The 27,354-nt window shown below is 38.0% G+C and overlaps 1 protein-coding gene across 1 annotated transcript in view; it reads right to left on the minus strand.

The window, feature by feature from the left end:
* LOC307118191 (collagen alpha-1(XX) chain-like) overlaps nucleotides 1-27,354 on the minus strand; it is a 28,675-nt gene extending 1,321 nt beyond the window's left edge. Inside the window, exons 1-41 of the mRNA XM_079803718.1 lie at nucleotides 27,249-27,354; nucleotides 26,304-26,425; nucleotides 23,402-23,506; nucleotides 21,303-21,446; nucleotides 19,738-19,890; nucleotides 18,205-18,393; nucleotides 16,725-16,892; nucleotides 16,411-16,530; nucleotides 15,667-15,831; nucleotides 14,467-14,625; nucleotides 14,195-14,364; nucleotides 13,780-13,909; nucleotides 13,202-13,347; nucleotides 12,971-13,100; nucleotides 10,046-10,185; nucleotides 9,280-9,406; nucleotides 9,058-9,197; nucleotides 8,789-8,921; nucleotides 8,561-8,703; nucleotides 7,419-7,548; nucleotides 7,152-7,268; nucleotides 6,886-7,032; nucleotides 6,738-6,794; nucleotides 6,479-6,517; nucleotides 5,865-6,003; nucleotides 5,630-5,772; nucleotides 5,407-5,516; nucleotides 3,815-3,973; nucleotides 2,653-2,730; nucleotides 2,444-2,530; nucleotides 2,263-2,316; nucleotides 2,055-2,150; nucleotides 1,915-1,968; nucleotides 1,782-1,835; nucleotides 1,634-1,687; nucleotides 1,476-1,547; nucleotides 1,290-1,325; nucleotides 1,147-1,213; nucleotides 867-1,055; nucleotides 677-754; nucleotides 1-159 (exon numbers count right to left, since the gene is read on the minus strand). Of these exons, the coding sequence (XP_079659844.1) occupies nucleotides 1-159; nucleotides 677-754; nucleotides 867-1,055; nucleotides 1,147-1,213; nucleotides 1,290-1,325; nucleotides 1,476-1,547; nucleotides 1,634-1,687; nucleotides 1,782-1,835; nucleotides 1,915-1,968; nucleotides 2,055-2,150; nucleotides 2,263-2,316; nucleotides 2,444-2,530; nucleotides 2,653-2,730; nucleotides 3,815-3,973; nucleotides 5,407-5,516; nucleotides 5,630-5,772; nucleotides 5,865-6,003; nucleotides 6,479-6,517; nucleotides 6,738-6,794; nucleotides 6,886-7,032; nucleotides 7,152-7,268; nucleotides 7,419-7,548; nucleotides 8,561-8,703; nucleotides 8,789-8,921; nucleotides 9,058-9,197; nucleotides 9,280-9,406; nucleotides 10,046-10,185; nucleotides 12,971-13,100; nucleotides 13,202-13,347; nucleotides 13,780-13,909; nucleotides 14,195-14,364; nucleotides 14,467-14,625; nucleotides 15,667-15,831; nucleotides 16,411-16,530; nucleotides 16,725-16,892; nucleotides 18,205-18,393; nucleotides 19,738-19,890; nucleotides 21,303-21,446; nucleotides 23,402-23,506; nucleotides 26,304-26,400 (4,678 nt within the window). The 5' untranslated portion in view covers nucleotides 26,401-26,425; nucleotides 27,249-27,354. The remainder of the gene's footprint in view (nucleotides 160-676; nucleotides 755-866; nucleotides 1,056-1,146; nucleotides 1,214-1,289; nucleotides 1,326-1,475; nucleotides 1,548-1,633; nucleotides 1,688-1,781; nucleotides 1,836-1,914; nucleotides 1,969-2,054; nucleotides 2,151-2,262; nucleotides 2,317-2,443; nucleotides 2,531-2,652; nucleotides 2,731-3,814; nucleotides 3,974-5,406; nucleotides 5,517-5,629; nucleotides 5,773-5,864; nucleotides 6,004-6,478; nucleotides 6,518-6,737; nucleotides 6,795-6,885; nucleotides 7,033-7,151; nucleotides 7,269-7,418; nucleotides 7,549-8,560; nucleotides 8,704-8,788; nucleotides 8,922-9,057; nucleotides 9,198-9,279; nucleotides 9,407-10,045; nucleotides 10,186-12,970; nucleotides 13,101-13,201; nucleotides 13,348-13,779; nucleotides 13,910-14,194; nucleotides 14,365-14,466; nucleotides 14,626-15,666; nucleotides 15,832-16,410; nucleotides 16,531-16,724; nucleotides 16,893-18,204; nucleotides 18,394-19,737; nucleotides 19,891-21,302; nucleotides 21,447-23,401; nucleotides 23,507-26,303; nucleotides 26,426-27,248) is intronic.

A 27,354-nucleotide genomic window follows, 5' to 3' on the forward strand; every position in this document is an offset into this window, starting at 1 on the left:
CTGCAGCTGGCAGTCCTTGATAACATCCACTGCTGTCACATACACCAGATGGACCGATTTCGCCTCGCTGACCTGAAGCTCCTGGAATTCCTGAAGGTCCTGCTTTTCCATCCTCGCCTCTGGGACCTGGTTCCCCTGTTTTAGTTTCACCTGGAGGTCCTGGTGAAGTAGAAACAAATAACAAACCATTACAAAATATATTATTTGGGTTTGTGCAGAAACTAAAGTAAGACCAAGTCTTGTGAAAAAAAAAATCTTAATTTTTTTCTTTATTAACCAAAAACATTTTTATTAGATGTCTGCTTACAATAAGGGCGAGGGGCAATTATAAAAAAAATAATAATAATATTCAAGACACTACATTTTAAAAGTTTGGAGTTGGTAAAATGTCTCACAGAATCCTGAAAAACATTGATGTGGAAATCCTACAGACAGAATGGTAGTGTAAGTCTTACTATCTTAAACAATTGCGCCTCGCAGGTAAATGTATCTTGTTTTAAAGACGTTTAGATATTTTTATTGGAAAACAAGACCAAAACTGATTGATAAAATATTTTTTTGCAAAGTTTTTGACAATTTTGGTACAGGAAACCTAAATATAACGATACAAAGGATGACAACCCCATTAATCAATTTTACAAACACAGCTGTGCGATACACAAATACATTTCAATACCTGCAAAACCCTTTATTCCCTCTGGTCCCAGCATATTTGCTCCTGGAGACCCCTTCTCACCCGGCATACCTCTGCGTCCTAGAAGTTAATCACAGAATGACTTGCATAACACAGAATGTAAATTCAAAATGTGATTAATGGCAACCATCAGATGTAGAGTTTACCCAAAAAAGAAATTGTTGAGGCTTACCCTGCTCACCAGGATACCCGGGTTTCCCAGACACCCCTCTGCTTCCTTGTCGACCCTGAGGGCCCCGGGGTCCAGGTGCCCCTCTTCCCCCTGGTATACCAGGCTCTCCTGGTGGCGCTACTGGTTCCTGGATGGGCACTGGCTTCCGATTCATCTCATTCAGAAAAGCATCCAACTTCAGAACTTCATCTAGAACACAATTTATTATCAACTCATAATTGAAGCTGCTTTTTAAATTCTGCGATTGAATTAAAAAGGATGTAGACAGTGTACTACATACTGTGCACAAGTTTTTCACAGGCCTGTGTAACAAGCTGGAAGATCATGGCAAGAGACTGTGGCTCACCCTAAAAACAGAAGAATTATTAAAATAAAATAATCTGTTTAAATAGCAAATAGCAAACAAGTCATTTTGTAACCTACCTTCTCTCCTCTCTCACCCTTACTTCCAGGAAGACCCTGTGAAAGATTTTTTTTTTAGTATTAAACACGCCAATCTGGAACATCTACTTAACGTAAATCTTCGTAATTCAGAAATCTTTTTCTAGAGTTCTGTCTCGGCAAGATTATGTGGATAAAGGACATAACGAGTAATTGACTTTTACTCACGGTGGGCCCTACAGGACCTAGTGGCCCTCTCTCTCCCACTGGCCCTGGATGACCAGGCATACCCTGGAAACCCTACAAAGTGTAAACAGATGTAATATGAGTGCAATGAAAGCATGCATTAGATACTCCTTGAATGCATATAGGTAAGGCTGTCTTACTCTTGGTCCTGTGATTCCTGGGCTGCCAATGTTACCCTCCACTCCTCTAGTGCCCTGTGTGAAATGTATATACAGAAAGATGAATGACAGACTGAACATTTCAAATGCACATAGGACAATAAGAGCCTTGAGCCACACAGAGACTTGCCTTAGGACCAGGGATGCCTTCTCCACCTTTCGGACCAGGAGGCCCTGGTAAACCCTGCGAACACAACGTGAAGAAAGAGTGAGATATACCTGAAAATAAAATGACCAGCTACAACTGTGACCTAGAAGCTCACCTGACTCCCAGGTCTTCCGATATCTCCTTTTTCCCCTCTTGCTCCTGGTGGACCCTTATATAGACAAAGAGAGATGGTTTTAATCTGTTCAAAATGCTCAAATGCAATAGACGTTCTCTGTATAACAAGTGTAGACGTACCGCTTTGCCCATTACAGTTATTCCCCGTGGACCAGCAGGTCCAAGAGTGCCAAAGCCGCCTTCAGGGCCTGGTTTACCAGGTGGGCCCACCTCACCCTGGAGAGATGCAGAAAAGGGTCAGAAACAGTTGAATGAGACATACTGTTCAAACGAAACTTAGTGGATAGTAGGTTCAAACCCCATCAAGTCTGTATGCGAGTTGCCCTACCTTTTGGCCCACCTCTCCCTTTTCTCCCTTCTCCCCACGAGTGCCAGGTCTCCCCTGAAAACAGGCATATCATAACACTAATTATTATCATAACACTAATTATTCCAACCAACTATTACAATTATCACACAAGCTTTCTAATGTTTGTGCCGGTTTTAAAATGCAGCTTTTGCAGTCTCACAGGTGGCCCGATGTCTCCAGGTGCTCCAGGGACATCGGTGGTGCAGGTGCAAGCATAAGCAGGGGCTGGACAGCTCTCCTCGTCTCTCTAGAGAACAGAGACGGACATTCAGTGACAAAACAGAGGCAACTTTAAGGCATCCTGCACTATATAAGCAAGTCAGTGCCATCCATATTGAGATGTCAACTCAACCTAGATTGATTGTGTACCTGTGAGGGCAGATCACAGCAGCTGTCTTCTGATGCCCAAGTAGTGTTGCACACAATCTCAAAGGACTGCAGCTGAAACTAGAGTAAAATACAATACACATGGCCTTATGTGTGTATATATATATATATCACCGTTCAAAGTTTGGGGTCAGCAAGATTTTTTTATTCAGCAAGGATGCATTAAATTGAGAAAACCTGACAGTAAAGACATTTATAATGTTACCAAAAACAATAAATGCTGTCTTTTGAACTTTCGATTCATCAAAGAAATAAAGAAAACATGTATTACGGTTTCCAAAATATATGAACCCTTATGGACATTTTCTTCTTTTTCAGTTTTTTTTTTTTTTTTGCTGCATACATTTTGGCACAAGTGTGTATTTTTATTAGAATTTTACTATTTCACACCCATTTCCTTTAATAAATCTATTTTACACTTGGTACACAAAATAGTCAAACTCAGGATCTTAAGGACAAAATGTCCCCATTGAAATGTCCCCAGGGCCATTTAACAAAATTAAAATTGATTACTTTTTACCATATGGTGCTATTTTCTCAGGTTTGGCCAATAAAGCAAATACTCACTTTATTCCTGTTTTCTGCTTCGTGATATTTAGAGCAAATTTCATAAATTATGTAGCTTGTTTACATTTTTTTTTTTGTTGAGGTCAACATGCTTTATTAAATATATATTTTATATAAAATAATGTTCATAAATCATTTTTATGAACTTAAACCTCTTTACATTTTTGTTTCACCTTTTCACTTTAGTTTTTTACTTCAACAAAAATCGACCAAAGGTCTTCTTTAAAATGAGACCAAACTTAAATCTGTGCTCCAAAGCTTCACATTTTTATGACAGTTTTTTTGACATTGATATTTTTGTCCTCTAAGGACCTCAGAGTAACTTTTTTTTAATTGATGCGCAAGGGTTATAAACAGCACAGTTAAAGGATCATGTGACACTGAAGACTGGAGTAACGGCTGCTGAAGATTCAGCTTTGCAAATCAAATTTATTAAATACATGCAGCCTTGGTGACAATAAGAGACTAATTTCAAAAACATTTTAAAAAATCTTACTGACCCAAACCTTGTATGTACTGTACATCATATTTGAATTCAAAGTAAACAGTATGTTTCTGGGCATGAAGTGAGACTCACAGCTGCAGATCCGCTGTGAGGTCCACGTGTCCTCACTAGTTTGCCCAGCATCTCAAAGCCATCAGTAGGCAAAGTTCCCAAGGGACGTGCAGGCCTCTCCCCAACCCGCTGGCAGTCCACAGACAGTGATACGCTCAACTGACTGACTGACAAATGGATCTGCCAATCAAATCAGGTAAAGAGATTTTTTTTAGTGTTTTCTTCCCTTACTAAAAGACTCTTCACTAAGCCCCGCCTTAAATAATTTCTGACAAATCCTACCGTAGCAACTGTTGCTATTATGCCATTTACAGACAAGCTTTTGCTCTTTTCTAAGGAGGATCAGTGTGTTTGGAAAGTTTTTTAAACACCATTTTATTGAAATAAAAAAATAAAAAACAGTAAAGGTGGGACACTTATAATCTATAAGAATATGAGCTGCATTTTACCCCCCTAAACTTTTAAATGAGGCTTTTCTCTTTTTAGCTGCTGTTCACAAGTGTTTGCCTCCGTTCTGATTTCAAGTTATTGTTTAAAACTGCAGTAAGCGATTTCTGAGAAACGCTGTCAAAAGTGGATTGGACTGAGCACCAAAACACACTTCAGCCAATCAGCAGTAGGCGGTGTATAAACTCATGCCTGTTATATGCCATGTGTCCCAATATCCATGCTATCCATCCTAAATAGTATGGGAGATTAGAATAAATGTGTCCCAAAGCATAGTATGTTGAAAAGAGTATGTCAAAAGTACCCGGATGGTCTACTATTTCTGGTAGATTTCCGAAGTGTGGATCTGTGGACACTATAAAGGCTAATATTGCCCACAACCCATCGCGCTTTGGAGGAGATTCGGTTCAAAACTACAAACACGAGTAAAAAGATAAAAATAAAGGTTTGAGTGACTAATAATCAAAGTTTAACCTCATCAAAAATATTTATTTAAATGTTATCTATGTTATATTTCATCTGCAATAACAATGTGAACTTTTATAAAGAAACGTTTGGCCATTAACTTTTAAATGCATCATTATGCATTAATATGAGGAGAGTTCTCCACATAAAAGACCCGCATCTGCAGATCCACGTGCTACCTGATTTCTCTCCGATACATTAGGAAATTAAATTAAATGAATTGTGGCTGTATTGTAACTGTGACAAGATGATTGACAGGCCAGTTTACGGTGACAGGATGCGTGTCAGGATGCGACAGAGCAACCGTTAAAGACGCAATTGTATGATGTGATATTATGTCCCAAAGCTTGTCTACTCTTCTGCTACACACTCAAAATGATGTACTTTTTCTTTACTAAAAGAGTACATACTTTTAGGTCGGATTATAAGTAGGCGAATTGGTAAGCAGCAATAGCGTGTTTGTGAATTCGAGGGCGGAGCTATCAAGATAGGGGAGTGTTTGTTTTGGTGATTTCAAGTTTTTCAGAAATCGCTTACTGCACCTTTAATTTAAAAACATTTTTAAAGTAAAATGGCAGATAATGCTTTGAAATGCCACAATGCACACATACAAATAATAACCATTCATTGTTGGAAATTAGTGGGACATTCTGTAAAGCTTGTCTGACTGAGCATCAGTAACCAGTAACTTACGCACAAACCTTATGAAAACTGCCGTAGAAAACCGAGTGGACTTGTGGCTGGTCAAAGGTCAGTTCCTGTATCTCTCCTCTGTAGTCCAGACTGAAATACAGCAGAAGCTTCTTCTCAGCTAAATGAACAGAGGAGAGAAGAGAGATCTAATGAATTTACCTAGGAATTTAAAATTAAATAGCCTGGCTTTTGAATTCAAACCATTCTTTAATACATCTACAAAACGCTTACGGTCCAGCACTACCCCCATCTTGGGCTGGAAGTCATTGTCTGTGAGCTGCCAGAGGGCGAAGGGTTCCCTGGGTGAATCCTGCAAGAGCCTAAAGGCCATGCTGATGGTGTGTTCTGGAGAAAATCCAGCCGGGTGAATAAAGCTGAGAAAGGCACGCAGGGTGTGAGTGGTGACTGCAGGGTGTAACTGAGCTGTTTAATGATATGTGTATGTGTGTGTGTTTGTGTTTCTTACCCTGTGCTCTGGGTCAGCTGTACGTCTCTATAGAGGGTGTAACTGGGCAAGGTGCTGAAGATGAAAGGTTCAGCTGCCACACCCTCAATAGTAGAGTGAGCTCTCTGAGTTAGACCGAATGATTCCATCATGTTGAAACCTAAAAAATACATGCACACACACACACAAATTCACATTTTCTAACACAGTTTGTGGCTGAACGACAAGGATGGCCTCTTAACAGGGTTAGTATGAGAGAGTTTATGAATATAAGGATGGAGTTTCCTGTAACAACAATGAAAATAACTATAATTTCCAGCTAATTTATATTAAAAACGGTTAAAAATACTTTATTTTAAAATAAATATTAAATACAAACATTACATAAAAAAATTATATTCATCTATTAAATGAAATTTTTTTATATTAAAATTAGAAATATTGTCCTGAATGGGCAAACAGACAAAACCTTATTGTTGAGCCCTGCATTAGCATAATATTGCTATCTGAGAAAGGCAGTAGGCTATTATCTTGGTTGCTGAGAATAAAAAGTCAAGGTCATGAATTTGATTCTCAGGAAATGCATGAATTTATAATATGTACACCTAAAATTCAATGCAAAAATCTGACCATACCTTTAATCACATGATTTCTGACTGTCATCTCAGGACACACTGAGAAAGAAAGACAGCATGTTATGTTTAAAGAAAGATTGATCCACTCACCAATTTTTTTTTATTTTTATTAATTTGTTTTATTAATTTATTAGTATTAGTTTATTTATTAGTAGTTTGATATTAATAGATAAAAAGGTGTGCATTTCTATTCAAAATCTTCTTTCCACTGAATATTCACGAAAATATTTGTTTGGTATCAATTGACCTCAACTCTTACCTTCTCTTTGTATGGGATGCAGACGAGGAGGAACCTGAATTCTCACAGGAGTTGTTGCTTTACGAGACAATTACATGCTATTACCATTGAGCAAAACATAACATCAGTTATTTTTTGGGCTGAAATATGTGTCAAACAGGATTCTGACCTGTGGGGTGAAGGATGGTAACAGCAGCGCCCTCTACTGTTCCCAGACGGGAGTGCACACTGATGCGGTACACCGTTTCAGACTGCAGTTCAGAGAAACAGTGACTGCTGCTAGTAGCATCTACTATCTCCTCCTTAGTCTGTTTGTCTGAGCACAAACGTACAGAGAGAGAGAGAAATAAATGACCCAAAATAAATGGTCTGTTCTTCATGTTTTCCAAAAAACATTTCCTGATGCTTTATGATGGTTAATTTCAGAGCTGGTACCTCTGAGGGCCTGGACGACTATGCGATAACCACTGACTGCTGGTACAGGTCTCCAGGACACACATATACTGGAGTGGTCAGACCGCACCACACTCACGCTGCTCACTCGCAGGCTAGCTGGTTGTGCAAAGATAACATATAGGAGATTAAGTACAAGACACTGTCTGGCAGTGCAGTGTGAAGTGCAAAGTACATACTTGCTCAGTACACATTGTAATACTAAAGATACTGTATTGATGTCTGTGTGTGTGTGTGTGTGAGACTCACTGGTTTTCCCCTGGGCTGAGGCACTGCCGCCCTCTCTGCTGCGGTACTCAGCAGTCACCAGCACACTGTAACGAGTGTCAGGCTGCAGATTCTGCAGAAGGACGCGCCTTTCGCTGCCTGCCAATGACACCTATCAAAAATAAACAACATGACTACATTACACCACACCACATTTATAACACAACAAATCATATACACACACTATCATTATAAAGTTTGGGGTCTGTAAGTTTTGATGAGTAGAGTAAACATATTGGTAAGATGTTTTTGAAAGAGGTCTTATGCTCACCAAGGCTCCATTTATTTCATAAAAAACAGCAATATTCTGTAATATTATTACAATTTAAAATAACTTTTTTTTTTTTTTTTTTTACCTTTTTGTTTTCTATTTTGATATATTCTAATATGTAATTTATTCCTCTGATGCAAAGCTGAATTTTCAGCATTCAGACTCCAGTCTTCAGTGTCACATGACCCTTCAGAAATCATTCTAATATGCTGATTTGATGCTCAAGAAACATTTCTTAGTATAATCAATGTTGAAAACATTTGTGCTGCTTAATATTTTTCTGGAAACCGTGATATTTTTTCATTATTTGTTTGATGAATGGATATATAAGATACAAATCTTTTGTAACATTATAAATGTCTTTACTGTCACTTTTGATCAGTTTAATGAATACTTGCTAAATAAAAGTATTAATTTCTTACGGACCCCAAAGTTTTGAACAGTGTTATCAATTGGCTTTTTTATGATTAATCAGGATGGTTGTAAGATGATGGTGATGGTGTCAAAAACAAATCATTTAGAGGTCATTGTTTTATTAATTTGAGAGTCACTAAATTGTTTTATAGTTTAGTTTAAATTATATTTACATTCTTTCATTAAGTTGTTGAGAACTAGACTAGATAACTTTACACTGTCTGTAGAAAATATGATGTGGTGCGGTTCTAAGCGGATTTAAGTGCCTTTGTAAATGGTTGCTAAAGTGTTCTGAGTGGTTGCATTAAGAGCCCACCAAAAACCTCTATAACATCAGGTCACTCAATATGGAATCTATAGTACATGTTGACGGAGCAAAGACAATTCAACTACACAGGCAATACAAAATAAGATGTTTCACTCTTCTAAAAGCACTCACTGTGTTTTCCCTTGCATCCCCATTGAGGGGAGCATATGACACACGGTACTGAAGCACATGGGCGTTGGGATGAACCCAAGTGACCATCATACTGACTGCTGTCTCCTCTGAGATGGATAAACTGCTCGGACCACCTCCAGACACTAAAGCAGCACAAAAAAATGCAAAAAAGTTATTTATGATTTGTAGTCAAAGGTCTTTTATATGCGTACAAGTTAATATACTTACAGGTGCTGTATCGTATGGCCACAGCCTCACTCTGAGCCCCATCGGCATATAATGCGGAGAGTGAAATCTGATATTCCTTATCTTCCTCAACCCCTTCCAAGATTGCCCCCTCACTCTCCCCATCTACTGTCAACTGGAATATACCCATGAATTACCACCAATTACCAAATTACTATCGCCTCTTTCTAAATTCATGCAGTAATTGAAGCTATTTCAATCAATATTAACTACACATACATAACACAGGAAATGCTAGAGTTGGAGCGAACCTGCCTGAGGTCTCCTCCACTGAGGGAGATCCATTTGATGAGATAAGAGACCACGTCATCCGCCGCGGCTTCCCATCGCACTGTTATGTCACTGCCGGAGAAGTTAGTGACTCTCAGATCTGAGGGAGCTGGGACCCTCACTGGAATATCAAAGAGCAATTAAGGAACAATCTTCCAAACTGGAGTCACAAAATGAAAAGAAAAAAAACGTGTGTAACTTACAGGTAGTGACATTGGCTGTGACAGGAGTTGACAGGCCCTTTTCATAGAGTGACTGGACTGATACCAGATACCTGGAGAGGGAAGAGAGATTCTGCAGCAACACTGTGTTCACACCTTTGACCTCCACCTGAGAAACAGAGAGATTGAGTACATACTGTACACTGCCGCTCAAAAGTCTTTTATGATCACCAATTCTTAATTTATTTGATCAAAAATACAGTAAAATCAGTAATATTGTGAAATATTACAATTTAAAATAACTGCTTTCTATTTGAATATAGTTTAAAATGTAATTTATTCTGTCAGAGCCATAGCCTAGTTTTTTTCCGACCCTGTGCCTCTCTCTCCTTCCCTATTGCTTCTCTTTGACTGCCTGATCCATTAGTGGTGAAAATTCCCCTCCCCAAAAAAATAAATATAGGTCAAGTAATTTATTCCTGTGATGGAATTTTCAGCATCATTACTCCAGTCTTCAGTGTCACATGATCCTTGATGCTGATTTGATGCTCAAGAAACATTTCTTTCATAATAGAAACCTCAAAAAGCAGCATTTGTTTGAAATGGAGACGTTTGTTACAATATGAAAGTCTTTACTGTCACTTTTGACCAATTGAATGCATCCTTGCTGAATTTTTTTTTATTAAATAAAAAAAAAAAAAACGTACTTACCCCAAACTATTAAACGGTAGTTAAAAAACACGTGACAAGAATGAAAGAAGCTGTTTGGGGCACCTAACCAAACAAGAGCCTTTTGGGATCTGCTTACCTGCTTGACATCACTGCCGTGATTGGTGCTGTAGATGATGCGGTGTGCAGGTACATCGACAGCACCAGGGACCCATGTGACCTTCAGAGTGCTATGGCTGACCATGGGAAATTGCAAACTGAGAGGAGACGGCAATGGGACTGGAAAAAATAGACAGACAAGAGAAAGAACAGAGGGAATGAGAAAAGACAGAGGAAGAGGTCTGGATTCCGATGGGATTCCTGCAGGACTCAATTCAATTTGGTGCAGCAAGGGACCAAAATAGAGTTGAAGGTGGGAATCAGTTCTCAGGTTCCAGGTGTGGATTCCCATTTGATGAATTGTTTATTTCAATGAATTGGTTCAAAACGATTCAGTGATTCTTTCATGTTAATCACCAAAGGGTTCACAAAGGTCCTTCTTACAAAAGAGCAATCATCATCTGTGTCTAGACCAAAAACGGTTACTTTCCAAGTTTCATTTTATGTTTAACTTTGAGAAACAAAGAGGTTAATGTAGCCATCTGATCTACACTCACCTAAAGGATTATTAGGAACACCATACTAATACTGTGTTTGACCCCCTTTCGCCTTCAGAACTGCCTTAATTCTACGTGGCATTGATTCAACAAGGTGCTGAAAGCATTCTTTAGAAATGTTGGCCCATATTGATAGGATAGCATCTTGCAGTTGATGGAGATTTGTGGGATGCACATCCAGGGCACGAAGCTCCCGTTCCACCACATCCCAAAGATGCTCTATTGGGTTGAGATCTGGTGACTGTGGGGGCCATTTTAGTACAGTGAACTCATTGTCATGTTCAAGAAACCAATTTGAAATGATTCGAGCTTTGGACATGGTGCATTATCCTGCTGGAAGTAGCCATCAGAGGATGGGTACATGGTGGTCATAAAGGGATGGACATGCTCAGGTAGGCCGTGGCATTTAAACGATGACCAATTGGCACTAAGGGGCCTAAAATGTGCCAAGACAACATCCCCCACACCATTACACCACCACCACCAGCCTGCACAGTGGTAACAAGGCATGATGGATCCATGTTCTCATTCTGTTTACGCCAAATTCTGACTCTACCATCTGAATGTCTCAACAGAAATCGAGACTCATCAGACCAGGCAACATTTTTCTAGTCTTCATCTGTTCAATTTTGGTGAGCTAATGCAAATTGTAGCCTCTTTTTCCTATTTGTAGTGGAGATGAGTGGTACCCGGTAGGGTCTTCTGCTGTTGTAGCCCATCCGCCTCAAGGTTGTGCGTATTGTGGCTTCACAAATGCTTTGCTGCATACCTCGGTTGTAACGAGTGGTTATTTCAGTCAAAGTTGCTCTTCTATCAGCTTGAATCAGTCGGCGCATTCTCCTCTGACCTCTAGCATCAACAAGGCATTTTCGCCCACAGGACTGCCGCATACTGGATGTTTTTCCCTTTTCACACCATTCTTTGTAAACCCTAGAAATGGTTGTGCGTGAAAATCCCAGTAACTGAGCAGATTGTGAAATACTCAGACCGGCCCGTCTGGCACCAACAACCATGCCATGCTCAAAATTGCTTAAATCACCTTTAATTTTCCCATTCTGACATTCAGTTTGGAGTTCAGGAGATTGTCTTGACCAGGACCACACCCCTAAATGCATTGAAACAACTGCCATGTGATTGGTTGATTAGATAATTGCATTAATAAAAAGAAATTGAACAGGTGTTCCAAATAATCCTTTAGGTGAGTGTATATTATTTTCCTTAATGACAGAAATAAAGGCTATATGCAGTTTCTCTCTTTCCTACTGTTATGACATTATTAAAGGGATAGTTAACCCAAAAATGAAAATTGTCATAATTTACACATCCTTATGTCATTCCAAACCTGTATGAGTTTTATTCTTCTCTAGAACACGAATAAGATATTTTGAAAAATGTTGGTAACCAAACAGCTTCCACTGACTTCAATTGTATGGACAACGAACAAATAAAACACAGACATTTTTCCTCTGTTGGGCCGAACTGTTCTCGTTGCTTAACCATTCCATTCTGTGCCGATCTGGCTCATCCAGTACGGATATGGTTTAATTGATAACGGAGCTCTTTGGAATGTAATACAGAAAAAGAGTTTACAGACAGAATGAGATGTAAATAGGGACCGCGTTATGGAAGATGATCAGATATTTCTTTTAATTTTATCATTAACTTTGCTCAAATAGCAAGCTTGGCCAGCTACAGAGAAACCCGGCAGCCAGGCAACAGACAAGTGACAAATCCTGAGTGGCAAAATCACTCCACTCATTCTACCAGTACGGTTAGCCAATCGTGCTGATAATTCCGGGCCGAGAACAGTTTGTAATCGTGCCACAACGAACCAAGCTGAAATACAACTGGAACCGTTCCTTAACGTTCTTAGAACCGTTCAGTCTGACAGTGGAAAAGCGGCTTAAGACATTTCTCAAAATATCTTCTTTTATGTTCCACAGTCATACAGGTTTGGAATGACATGAAGGTGAGTAAATGTTGATAGAATTTTGCATTTTATAAAGATCTGTCACACAGGGAAACACCATATTTGTGATGCCCACGAGAAAAATGGCATTGCGGGAAGTGGATAAAAGTATTAATTTAATACTTTAATACATTAATTTAATAATTCAATACAATCAATATTAATACTTACTATTCTACAGTATATATCTATAAAAAAAAAAACCTTGCTACATGTACTGTGCTAGACTAACTGGGACTAGTCACAGCACCCTATTGTTGGCTTGATTGCTCGTATTGCCCTTATTTGTTAGTAGCTTTGGATAAAAGCATCTGCTAAATGATTAAATGTAATGCATGTAAATGTAAAGTGAGCATGAGAAGGAAATTCAGTCCAACACAGACCTCAGATAGAGGTAGATACATTTCGATGTAAATGCAGATAATGAATCAATATTTACATGTGGTTCCGATGGCTGTGATTGGGTCACTAGGGTCCTCATCATACAAAGCATAAAGTGTGACTGAGTAATCTGTGGACGGCATCAGATCCACCAACTCCACATCCGTCTGAGCAGGTCCAAATTTCACCTGGCACAAAAAACAAGAGCATACGAAAAGGCATCAAAGCATTGTAACATATTTAGAAACACTGAACCACGTGGTGAGACATCACAGGATTCCAGACTCACCTCTTTGGCATCATCAGGCTCTCCATCATTAAGTGCTGAGTATAAGGCCATGTACTGTGTGGCTCCTGTGGCCGGTTGCCAGCGCACCCGCAGACTGCTGGGGGAGGAGGCGGTGACCTCTAGAGCTTCAGGTACCGCCAATGGCACTTTAAAGAGGAGAGCATTTCATTAAACCAAATTATATTATCAGCATAAAAATATGTGTGAAAAGTTTAATAGAAAAATCAGCACGAATTTTCAGAACGACTTTAATGTAAGCAGCACATGAGCTGCAGAAACCTGATGATCATGTTCTCCTGAATGATTTGAGATGATCCAAAGAGCACCTTGAGCTTCAGTAGAAGAAGGTTTATCAAGCCGAATGTTCAAAAAGTCACATGATCAATATCACAAATGTGCTTTTTTGATCAGTGACCTGAAATATTTCTAATTCATTTTATCATAACATTTATTTCTTTAAAGTTGTCAAAATTCTCTCCTTATTTCCAAGTTTTGAAAATCCCAGATTTTCAATGTGGTCTTGGAGCAGCATATATAAGGAAATATAATGAATGAGCGTTTTCAATGCTGAAACTCACACGTCGTGAAGGTGCCTCTGAGAGCAGAGCCCACGTTGTTCTCATAGACGGGGAAGATGGACAGGTGGTACTGTGTCTGTGAGGACAGTCCAGTCAGCAGTGTTGTGGAGCTAGTTCCATTCACCACCACCTGAGATCAATTAACAACATGCATATGACATGACGCATGCATGAAGTGAGTTTTCCGAATGCAATTATAACTACAGCAGAGAAAATGTCCTTTAGGTGGCGCCAACAAACCAACCTTTCCTCAATTCCTGGTGCTCAAAAGTAAGACAAAATGAACACTGCCATCTGATACAAGAAATTATAGCTTTTTACATCTTTACAGGAAAACAGCCTCAAGTGTGTATCAATGCCAACTCTTAGTCTAACCTATGCAGACTAACGTTTTAGTGCTAGACACTTGGCTCACCTCTTTCAGACTCTGTCCTTCAGCTGTGTGGTACACTACTCTGTACTGTTGGGGATCTTTGCTGGGGTGCGTCCAACGCAGGCGCACCTCTCGCGAGCCTAGTCCTACGTACTGCAGATCGGTTGGGCTGGGATAGGACAGAACTGGGTCCTGAGTGGGTCGCTCCATTCCTTTTTACAAAAGACACATGGCGTTTCATTTAAAGGGAGTGCATAGAAGAAATTTGTAGGATCAATATAATGAAAACGAATGCGTGTGTGTGATTGACCTACTCTTCGCTTTTATACGGTCTTCAATCTTGCCACATAGGATACGTGCTAGTCTTCCCACCAGTTTACTGAGCAGAGGAAAATCATTCACGTTATATACATTCAGCTCCAGTGGTTCGGATGCCACCTGCCTCAACTCTGCCTCATCTGCATTTTTCACACCTGGACATGAGTGGGAAAGAAATAAAATAATATAAAACTTTATGTGTGTGTGTATATATATATAACTATAACAAAGGTCATTTTAAATATGTAATAGCATTTATATATTGTTTTGATCAATTTAATGCGTCTTTGCGGAAGAAAAGTAAAAATAAAAAATACTGATCCCAAACTTTTGAACGGTAGTATATATATATATATATATATATATATATATATATATATATATATATATATATACATACATACTATCGTTCAAAAGTTTGGATCAGTATTTTTTTTAAAGACACTTTTATTCCGCAAAGACGCATTAAATTTATCAAAACGAAAGTGACAATAAAGATTTTTTTTTTATGTAACATTTTATTTAAAATAAAAGCTGTTCTTTTGAACTTTCTATTCATCAAAGAATCCTGAAAAAATAGGCTTATTACAGTTTCCAGAAAAACATTAAGCAGCACAACTGTTTTTAACATTGATAATAATAAGAAATGTTCCTTGAGCAGATAATAAGCATATGGACTCTTTTCACAGACTTTGATGACAGTTTTTAATGGTGGGAGTGACGGTAAAATTGACATCTTTCTCTCTTCTGACTGCCGTTATCAATCTCTCTATTTTTTTCCTCTTTTTGAAAGTTGTGAAAACAGTATTGTGGATTTTTTTTTTTTTTTGCTATTTGAGCAAATTCGAACACAAAAAATATATTTAATGTAGTCTCTCATTCACATCATTAGAAGTTTAACAAACTATGATTCTTCTGAGAAACCGGGAAATGTGAAAAGGGACAATTAGAATGATTCCTGATCACGTGCCACTGAAGACTGGAGTAATGGAAATAACATTTCACAATATTACTGTATTTTTAATCAAATAAATGCAGTCTTGGTGATCATAAGAGACTTTTTTCAAAAACATTAAAATCTTACCGCCCACAAACTTTTGAATGGTAGTGTATTCATTAACAAACAGTGTCCATCTTCAAAAGCCTCTCTGAAATTCATTACACTCCAAGTGCAATTCACGATGAGAAGCTCTCACCTATGGCAATGATCTCCACGCCGGCATTCTTCAGCCTATTGGCTGCAGCAATGGCATCATCCTGAGATTTCCCATCAGTCAACAGCAGCAGGAATTGTGGGGTGTTGGGCCGTGCCCCCACCTCCTCCTTTAGATTGTTCTCAAGAGCGTGGATGAGAGCCTGGCCTTAGGTACAGACATCATATAAGGTTAAAAAAGGACAGGGAAGAAATTCACATTTGCAGACATATTCACGTATTGGTTTCATAAAAGAATCCTCTCATCACTGCTGGTTTAAGATTATTAGACAAAAAACAATAAGACACAAGATGCTGTGCATTTCAGTGAATTTAAAATGGGTAAGAGGTGTTCTTTGGGATGATGAAACCCTCTTTACCACAGGAAAAAGAATTGCTTGTAAATGGTGACAACTACAATACATAGATGTTAAATAGATATTAAAGGATGCATTGGTATTATTGGTCATACGTGTACTGGCTAGTAAATGTGACATAATGTTATCAGTATCAGTCCTATAAGTAAAATAGGATGGTATATTTAAACTGATAAATTAGAGACAAATGCTCATGGGTTTTTGTGGTTGCCAAGCAACTTAATACATTACCATAGAATGTGCATTCAAAGGGCTGCATTTATTGCCATTGTCCAATGGCATTGAGTGCAGCTCATCCAACGAGAATTTAGAGTCTAACCTTGTTATAATATTTATTAATATAAGGTTGCTAAGGAATAATATCTAGTTACCAGTGAATGTGTTGCCTCCCTTGTATCTGAAGTTCCTGATAGCCTCCAAAAGCGGCTCTCTTGAGGTGAAGTTATTAAGATGCCACTCTGTGCGTGGATCTCCACTGTACTGAGATAATGCTGAAACAACAACAAAATACTACTTTTAAACAGCAATGATGTATTAAATTGATCAAAGGTGAGAGACCAAAAACTTTTAAATAGTAGTGTATAAACTTTCATTAAATAAATATTGAATTGAGTAAAGTTTAAATGTTACAACTAAAATGCACAGCTGTGACCGCATTGTACATCCCCATGAAATAGCATCTCACCTATCTGCACGCCCTTCGGGCCGATGTGAAAGGGGACAGCCATGCCCTCTAGGAAGTCCCGCACTTTTCTGAAGTTTGTGCGGCCGATGCTCCAGGATCCATCCACCAGAAGGACCAGATCTGCCTGAACGCCAGCACTGCATTCAAACGGCTTTCGTGTGGAAACGGCTTAAGACACATTGGGCAAGATTTAAACACTGCTGTTTAAATAAGGCAACACAAACCTAGTGTGGGAATGTCTTTTATCGTCTCTAGTCTGTGCATGTTTGTGGTTATATTTTGCTGTGAGGGGTATTCATGAGTCTTTTCTGCAAACATTTTGCAATACTCTCTGCTCCTATATCAAGCAATTTGTGGAGAGGTTTTGCAAGAGCTTTTTTTGTCAATACATATACAGTATGTGTGTGTTCCTCCATTGTGCATTCCTATCTATGCATGTGTTTTTTACAGATGAGAGGAAGGAGGGAACTCATTTCAGTCCTGAGGGCACACGAGGGGCCTTGATAACAACCTACAGTGCCATTAACTCTAGTTTGTCCCTAATTCTGTTATTAGCCCTCACCATACAGACACAGGAAATATCAACACAGCTCATTAACTCTGTTAAACACTGACCCTAACATGTTCCTGCATCACGGGTGACTCTCTGAGTCATTGTGCATTTTACATTTATATTTGCATATTTATAAGTTCAACAACATTGTACATTATCTTTTTACTAGCTGTTTGTCCATCTGGTTGATTTAACCCTCTGGTGTTCTTCTTTCATTTTTGACTAAAAATCTTTTATAATCTTTTATTTTTATTTTTTTTGCTTCATCTGAATGGTTAAAAACTTTATGGACATGATTCAAAAAGGTTAAATGGTCCTGAAAAAAATTGTTTGTACATTTGTACTCCTCATGGTCAAAAATTACCGCATTGGAAATTAAATGGAGACGAATTTCATCTAGTGGAAACTTTTGCTACTGCGCCCAATCAAAATATTACTGAAAGCTCATTTTGTGAGATATCAAGCTCAAATCTGGAACACAACTTGTTTAGATGTATTAGCTTTGATTTTCTTGCAGCTTTAGAGTAAAGCGTGTTTTTGAATATATATATATATATATATATATATATATATATATATATATATATATATATATTCAAAAACACGCTTTATGTCATATAAAATTTGAAAATAGTATTTTTGTGAATTTTTCAAAACAATAAACATAAAATTCTGTAATTTTTTTTTTACTTGTTTGAGCATGGACCCTAAATTTCACTTTCAGGTCCATGCTCAAAGTGAAAAAATGGTTTATAACTACAGCATAAATATAATTTAGTACCATAAAATTCCCTAAAAATACAAAATATTAAATAAAAAACATTATCGAACTAAAATATAGTACATTCATTTTATTGAAATAAAAAAATGTGATAACATGCGAAGAGCACCAGAGGGTTAAATCATCTGAAATGTGAGTGGTATTACCTGTGACAGGTTGGGTTGGGGTGGTTTTTCTCGGTTTGTTGGTGTTGGTGACCTCCTTTCTGGCTGACTTCCCTCCATTATCTTCTAGATCATTTTTATCCTCAGTCTTGGATCGATTCTTGTCTTTTTTTTTCTTTTCTTTGGGGCTTCTGTCAACTTCTGGCTCAAGCTCAGGTACATCAGGAGGCTCTATAGTAGCAGAAACACATTTCATGAGTGAAAGATACATAGCTATATACATTTTATATGTATTGCAGCTAAAAAAAGTCTAATACAGCCATTTTTTCTCAGATTGATCCTTTTGCAACTGTAAATTTGAATTTGAATGACCTTAAAAGTGGGTGAATCTGACTCAAGGATGTGCATGACAATCAACACATTTGTACATATAATTGTGGCAATAATGGTTAAATAGATGCAAGACTAATTACAATCAAGTACTGTATACAAGAAATGCTAGAAGACCATATGCAAGTCAGTATACAATTATTACGATGATACAATGATTACTATTGCAGTTGGTGATTTAGTGGGAAGTTATTTTTAAACTTTAATCCTAAATGTATTTAAAAGCAAAGCTTACACAAAAAAATAAAAATGGCTATACAACATCAAAAGCTTAAATTGTCTACAAAACAAAATTTGAATGTATGTTAAATGGTTTCAGAAGAATGTTTGAGGGATATCAAAATAGCTAGTGATGGTGTCTGAGTTCCCACACCCCGCCTTGTTCTAAATGCACACTCAGCAAAGACAGCATCCCCTCCTTGTCCTGTCCTGTCCCATTAAGGCAGCATTGATTACAGGCGTTTGGGGGTGAATGGACTCTTCTTAATAGGTTAGTGAAGGAGCTGGCGCCAGTTCAACTATCTGTAGCCCCATCAGTAAAAAACATATAATGACAGAGAGGCTGTGGGACAGAAGGTCGGCACAGAGTTCCTTGGCTTTGTACACCTGGTTAGGCAGAAGCATGTTTGAATTATCACTTAGAAATGTTCATCATTTTAGTAACACCATTTCACACATCTGGATCTTGGAGCGAAAACTACAAAACCAGGCATACACTGATATTTCACATTGAAAATGCCATTCATTTATGTCAAGTGTTTCAATCAATTATTATTAACATAAGTCCTCAGTCTAAATATATTGAAAATGTTTAATGCATATAATTAGGCCTAGAACACAATATTAAGACATATACTCTACAGTTCTAATGTTTGGGGATTCTTATGTCTCAAAGGCTGCATTTATTTGTAAAAGTAAAAACAGTATTATTGTGAAATATCATTACAATGTAAAATGACTTCTCTTTTAATATATTTTTAAGATGTAATTCATTCCTGTGATGGCAAAGCTGAATTTTTCAGCATCATTACTCCAGTCTTCAGTGTCACATAATCCTTTACAAATCATTCTAATATGCTGATTCGATGCTCAAGAAACATTTCTTATTGTTATCAATGTTGAGAATGGTTGTGATTGACAAATAAATATATAGAAATTGCCAGACAATGTTTGCGGGTCCTCTACCTGTAGTCGTTGGTTCTCGGTAGAGCACAGTTGGAAGGGCTGCAAGAGCCTCTGTCACGTCATCCACTTCTCCAGAGCCAGAGCCAATGGGAGTTTTCTTCTTCTGCTCCCTGTTCCCGCTGCGGATCAGCTCTTCCTCACGCAACCCATCGACTATGAGAACATGAGGAACAGGGAAAGTAAAGATGACTGGGTGGAGGATATGAAAACAAACAGATAAAGCATGTGAACTGTATACGTGAAAGGATGTGGAATGAATGATAAAAAGGTTTTGCTTATTTATTTAGTAAACTATTAGGTAAATCAGATTATATAAAACAAGTACACCGTGTTTAAGCCCTATTTTGTTAACACCTTTTGGATATATAAGCAGATCCACATGGAAAAACGGAGTGGATGCTTTGGCTTTTATGAGGTAACAATGGAATAATCCTCCTCAGACAAGCAAGCATGACCCTCTAGCCAAACCACATGACTGGCCTGTCCAGACCTGCATTGCTCGACACAGTAACCTACTCTCCCAATCTCTCATACCAACGTATGAGAGATGTTTGGCATAGTCTGCATCTTTTGACAATGACAACACCACGCTATTATGAAATAAAGTCTGATCTCCCATCTGCATTCTTATTTGAAAACATTCACAGCTGAGGGGATTTTCAAATGCAAAGCCAGGTTCTTTACTACGGCATTTCATCATCTGATATCAGGTTTCTTTCAGGGTGGTCGTTTCGGTGGAACATTACTGTGTTTTAAAGGGAATTCCAAAAGTGTTTTGTGCCTGTAAAGACACAAGAGTCAGTCCCAGTCTGTAATCTGGCAGGAATCTACCATTTGACACTCAATTACAGACAGTTCACCCCTGAACACTGTCTGTGTTTGTGATGTGTTAAAAGGAATGGTTTCTGTACTTTGGGTGTGTGTTGACAGCTTTTGACCGCTGGGAACTATGATATACAGTTTTTTTGCTTTTCGAACACAATAAGCCCTTATCTTTGGAAAGATCCCCCACCTCCAACAACAATTTGAATGAGAAACCTCTAATCCTGAGGTGTTCTCTACCATTTTTGGTACAGATGTCAATGATTCCTCAAATCATGTGGCTTGATGTGCAATTAGTTTCCTAAGTAATCACACTTATTATTTTAGCCTGGCAGATGATAAAATGGTTGAAAAATTCCAAAGAGGTTACAGGAAGGAGTTGATGGTTGGCTCTTTTAGCTTGGGTCAAGTCACCCAGCAACATTCTAGCGAAAATACCTTAGCAACCACATAGGAACATCCTCTCATCCTCCACTCTTAGGCCCTGTCCCAAATGGCACCCTAAACACTTTGACTGTCGGGAAGAAGTCTGCTGTGGAGCTCGCTTCAGTGCGGGCTTGGCAAAAGTGCGCATCGAAGGCGTATGTAGACTGCAAAAGGGGACGCTCATGAGCACTCTTCTGAAACCTAAAATAACAAATGGGACACCCTACGGTCTCATGGACTTAACAAACACACGCACGCAGCAGCCATTGTAAGTCCGTAAGTGCATATGAAGTGTGTCTTTTGGGACAGGGTCTTACTGGTAAAACGTCTTTTTGCAACGAGTTTCTCCTGTGTCCCATTGAGCACCAGGACTTGGAGGAGGTATTCCTGTCTGGAGTCCAGGCCTGCTACCGTGGCCCGGCCGCGTGTGGTCGTCAGCATCAGCTCTGGCTGCTGAACCTCTGGAAAAGAAAAAGAAAGGGTGATTTAGTTTTAAAGCGTGTAAAGTGTGTAAAGTTTATGCGACTAGCATCACCAAAACACCTGAAAAAGTAAAGGTTTTAAACAGGTTTTGAGAATAAACGCTATTGGATGGATAAGTAGATAAACCCACCCAAAACTCCTGCCATTGGTTGGGCTGAGGAATTAAAAATCACTTGAATGTTTTATATAAAAGGGTTTCTTACTATCTAAATTAAATATTTTTTTTTAAAAATAAAACACATTTTCAATTACGGTGTATCGCGGCTAGAAATAATTTTATGTGCTCAAAATTTAAATCTAGTGTTTAGACGTTAAAAAGTACATCATCTAGGAAGTGTCATTTCAGAAAAGTAACCATTATAAAAACAATGTTATTCCTCATGAGGTGTAAATTTCTTTCTTAATTTGGAATGTAAAGGCTGCTTTTCTAAAATGAGGCAGCCTCAAAGACGTGTGTTGCTGACAAATGCGACCTCCAGAGGGCACAGACTTCGAAGTGAGGCACAGCATGAGGTTTTTCAAGGTATGAGGGAGGGGAAAAAAGAATTGTGAATTATGAAAATAGTTATATAGAGAATAGGAATGAGGCATTTTATTGAGGCTTGTTACACAGAAGTTAAATTGGTATACAATCAAAAGATGGCAGAGTGTAAGAGTTTATTCCAAGACATGATTGCCTATTTCTGTCTCTGCCTGGAACACTGTGGGGCATGTGTGCTGTTTGTTTTGCTGTGTGAACTTTCTCGAGACTGCAGCAGACCTGTCTGGACTCACCTGAGCACAAGGGCGGAACAGTAGATAATAGAGCCAAAGATAAAGACAGTCAGAGAGAGAGAGAGAGAGAGAGAGAGAGAGAGAGAGAGAGGGGGGAGAGAAGGGGTTTCACTGAAAGACACATACAGAGTGGTAAAAAACAAGATGAGATGTCAGGCAGAGGTGATATGAGCAAAGGTTATGACTATCCTCATTCCATCAGCACTCAAAAATCCTGCTTTCCCATTCCTCACCTGTTCTAAATGCTTACCTCAGTGGGATAAGAATGTATTGAAAAGAATTTTTCCGTGCACATTATTTTTTTTTTTAAATGCATGTGTCCGCATGATCTTTAATCTAAATAACAACAATGACCCAATAAATTCACGAAAAAATATTTTTTTCTTGTTGGAGAAGCCATTTTACTCGTTTATATGGCACAATAAGGAACCTCCGTTTCATGCTGACTTTAAAAATAAGTAACGTTTCTGTTGATTTTATTTATTTACTGACAAATACAGAATTTTGTTTCAAAAGTGTCAAAATGCTGCTGGTAAATGAAAAAAATTTGAGTGCTTCAGTGGAATCCAGTTCCTGTTATGTGTAGCGGACAAAATTTGGGTGTTTCCTCAGAGCAGCGGATGGTTTAATGTGCCCTGGAGCCAGCAGGTATGGCTTCAATAAGTGTTGCTGTTGTCATGACAATCAGTGTGCACCTTTTTGTGTCATTATGTACATTATGAATGCACATTGCATACACCCCCATTCAAGAGAGAGAGAGAGAGAGAGAGAGCGAGAGAGAGAGAGAGAAATGAATGCTTCAGCAAGGATGCATTAAAGAAAATTACATTGTTACAAAAATATATATTTCAAATAAAAAATATTAAGCAGCACTACTGTTTTCAACATTGATGATAAGTATAATTTGACACTAAAGACTGAAATAATGGCAGCTAAAAATTCAGCTTTGCACTTCACAGTAATTTATTTCATTTTTACTGTATTCAAATAAATCAAATAAATGCAGCCTTGGTGAGCATAAGAGACTTCTTTCAAAAACATAAAAATATTACTGACCCGACAGTGAGATAAAGTAACAACAAGGAAAATTAACACGGTGATCTTAGTAAGAAGTAATAATGTAATCTTAATTATTTACCAATAACTAAAGTGGTCTTACCTGTGATGGGCCGCACACGAACCTTGTAACCCTGCACTGGCCCTTCCGCCTCCTTCCATTTCATCTGCAGCCGATCTTCAGACAGAACAGTCAGCTTCAGCCGGCCTGGAAACGAATTCAAAGCCTTTACAAAACCAGCTTTGTGGAAATGCAATTTCACAGCATATTATTAGCAAAGAAAACCAATCTATTAACCTGATAGACATTTGATAAGTCTGATAAGTGTGTGTCCTCTGTACAAGCATGTAACGCCTAGAGAAAATCATGGGAAAAGAGGCCTGTATGTAGGATTAAGATATGTAAGAAAGATCAAAGTCTTCCTCTAAAAGCTTCTCAATGGCTTTTTTTCGCCCCCTCGACTTCCCCTCTCTGAGAATTTCTAATATTTGAACTGGAAGTTTTTTTTTTTCATTGCTCCTTTTCCTTCATCACTGTTCTCTTGCTCAACTCTGCCCTTGTCTTCAGCTTATCTGCATAATTTCCACATGCCAGCTTGTCACAATCCCCTCTTTCATGTTTCCTGCTCCGTCTTCCCCTCTCCCCAGCTGTCCGCGAGCACTCAAAGCAGGCCCTGTAATGCCCTGCAGGGTAGGACCACAGGAAATCTGCTTTTCGGTGGGGTTGAAGGTCAGCCTGAAGGGGAGGCATGCATGCATGTAACATCATAGCCCAGATGAGTTTTACAATGGGTATGACCCCAAGAAACATGAAGATCTTTGTCCCCTCTTACTGTAGTGTCTTAAAGCTCCGGATTATGTTATTGGGGAAATAAAATCAGGGAAATGGTGAAATGTTTTATGCACTGTATACCTTTTTTTTTTTTTTTTTTTTAAATGTATCATGTATATAAAAAAAATATGATTCATATATAAGGTAACATCTAAATTAAGAGGTTTAAGTAAAAAAAATATTTGATTTATTATTATTATTGCTGTTTTTATTATTATAAACTGCGGGAAATGTTGAAATGCATGCATGCATGTTGAATTTTATCAGGTATAAAATATGGTTAATGCGGTAACATCTAAATTACCAGGTTTAATTCAACCTAAAATCTTTTGTTTGTTATTATTATTAATATTATATGAGGGGAATGGTGAAATACAGGGTTTCATGCAGTTTATCAAGAATAAAAATGTGCTTCATGTGGTAAACATTTTTACTTTAATTAAACCTGTTAATTTAGATATGGTATTTTTATTACAAAACCAGGGGAATGTTGAAATGCTGGCTTTCATGCACTGTAAAAAATGTTTTATCAGGGATAAAAATTATGCTTCATGAGGTAATATGTAAATTAACAGGGCTGCTTTAAATAAAAATATTAATTAATTGATGTATTCATTCATTCATTCATTCGAGATGAATGGTGAAATGCTGGGCATTATGCATTGGAAAAAAATATTATGGGTATAAAACATATGCTTAATGTGGTAACATCTAAATTAACAGGCTTAATTTTAGTTTAAAAAAAAAGAAGACAAAAATCTTACTGCTGTTGTTATTAAATATGGCAAACAACTGCATTAGATTAAATAACTAAAAGTCATTTTTAAGGGTCATATCTGGTAGAAATAGCTCCTTAAGGTAACAACATTTATACACCAGCAACAAATAAATATCTATGCTCTCCAATAACTGGCAGTGGATCAGAAGAAAAAGGAAGCTTTATAGCCGACACGGCAGCACCACCAACCCAGAAGTCAACAAATGTGCGGCCAACTGCTCAGACAAAAACAGTGTGGAAAACACAAGCACAGCATGTATCCTCTAGGGAAGACAGAGATAACAAGAGGCCTAGAAAGGACACATAAATTATTCCAAGCATTTTAAGGCAAATTTCTTTCCCAAATGTAGCAACGTCCACCAAGGGCTATGTGCAGCAGCTGTCTAAGGATTCAGCAATGTTGCACAAGGGCCTCGGACAGTAAGTCTGCATTCTAACGACATCCAAAAATGTCCTTCCCTTGGGGAAAGTTACAATTTAGACAGAGTTTAATCAGTATCATTTGACTTTGGCTAAAAGTGTGTTTAGTGTAAATGTGTATTTACTGACTGTTACAGGTTTTTTGTTTTGTGGGGTAACAACATACTTTTCTAGCATGTGGGTTGTAAATTCGGTCCCATTAGATTTTAAGGAATGCAGATGACATTTCACAAACAAAACAAAAGCTGTGTGTGTTCTGACAGTATTTCAAATGCTATACAGAAGAAAACATTTAGTCTAGTTTATTTCTTTACGCTAAATATGATATTCTATCTATTTCTTCTATCTATATTATATTTTCTTTTTTTATATATGAATTAACGGTTAAGAATATAATTTCTGTGCCAAACTAGGAAACTACCATGTAAACGAACTTTTAGTTGTTTCTGCACATTAAACTGGGCAAGGAATATTTTAACATTATGGAATTAGACACTTGATCTCTAAATGAATGAAAAAGCAAATGTAGTCCTGTCCTTCAAAAAGAGCTAAATGGGGATTGCTATTTTGCGGGCATGAATGCTACTTGACCCTTTATTTCCTTTTTGAAGAGCACAGACCTTGCATTTTGGTTAGAAAAGGGGACATCTAATTATGGAAGCACCAGGCACCAGCAATTATCCATGGCTCTTAAATTCTGACCATTTTCAAGGATGCAGAGACGTGTGTGAAAATACAGGAAAAAACATACAGAAGCTGCTTATAAATATAACTAAATATAAATTAGATTATATTTAGTGTATCATTATCTGCTGGTATTTAATTGTGCATGACATAGCTATAGATATAGTCAGAAAAAAATAGTATTGAGCCATTGATAGTACACCAGCCATTTTTCGGTTATCAGTCACAACATGAAATATGAATCCAAACATCAGCCAAAATTGCAATATTGGTATATAGGTAACATATAACCTTGGGTGTGAACTTCAAAAACCAGCATAAGGAGAATCGTCACCAGGATGAGTGTCATTCGCTCTGGGAGGATGAAAGGAGAGATGTGGGCCATCATGATTGCGCTGGTATCAATTAAAGACCTGTGGGAAAATAGTCACTGTGAGTAAGGCGAGTAAGTATCCCAAACCCTTTAATGTAACACAGCTTTAAATATACCCTCCTAAACAATACGGGGGACTGGGGAGTAAGAAAGAGAGACAGAACAAGAAGACACTTACAGAAAAGGCTGCACCAGAAGTGGTCATTACAGGCTCATTGAAGTCAATTACAAGACGAGGGAGGGAAAGCTGAACACCTGTTATATATTTATAACCAGACATGTCTGCAAACCTTGACTGACTAATATATATATATAAAATACCACAATAAATGGAGGGAACCGCAAATCTTAGTAGTGCTGGTCTGATTCACACAAATACTATGTGTGAGAAGTGCAATTATTTGTCTCCTATTTTAATTGGACCCCCTCCCTCCCCTTGCTTTGGGCCATAATAAGACGGCATTTACATGCATTGGCTTGTTGTATTGAATACAATAAACAGATGATATGTGGAACTTTAAAGCTCCGAGTCTGTAGTGATACCACACCTAAAGTGAACTGTCGAAAGCTATTACCGCTACACAAGTGCATTATGAAACCTAGAACTGAAGCAGCCCTCATGAACTGCGCATTGCTAGGTGGTGAGACTTTACTGTCTTACATTACACGACTATGACTTATATAGATAGGCTACTGCTCAAACTCAGATGAACCACTAGAAGCAAAATACAGCAAGTCACAGCGAATTAAAAAAGGTATTTTTTCCCTTTTTTTAAACTGCAAACCGCTGCAAAGCATTGAGAAACACACGCATAATATATATCTGACTCTGATAAGGGTCTATTGGAAATAAGGCAGTTTACCTGAAGCTGAAGCGTGTACCTGGCGCATTCCACACAGGTAAGGGATGTTAACACATTGAGTCCCGGTCACTCACTTCCCATTTGCTCCCGTTTATGTCTCTACTTT

This window comes from Gobio gobio, assembly GCF_949357685.1.
Source record: "Gobio gobio genome assembly, chromosome: 21".
NCBI classification, from domain to species: Eukaryota; Metazoa; Chordata; class Actinopteri; order Cypriniformes; family Gobionidae; genus Gobio; species Gobio gobio.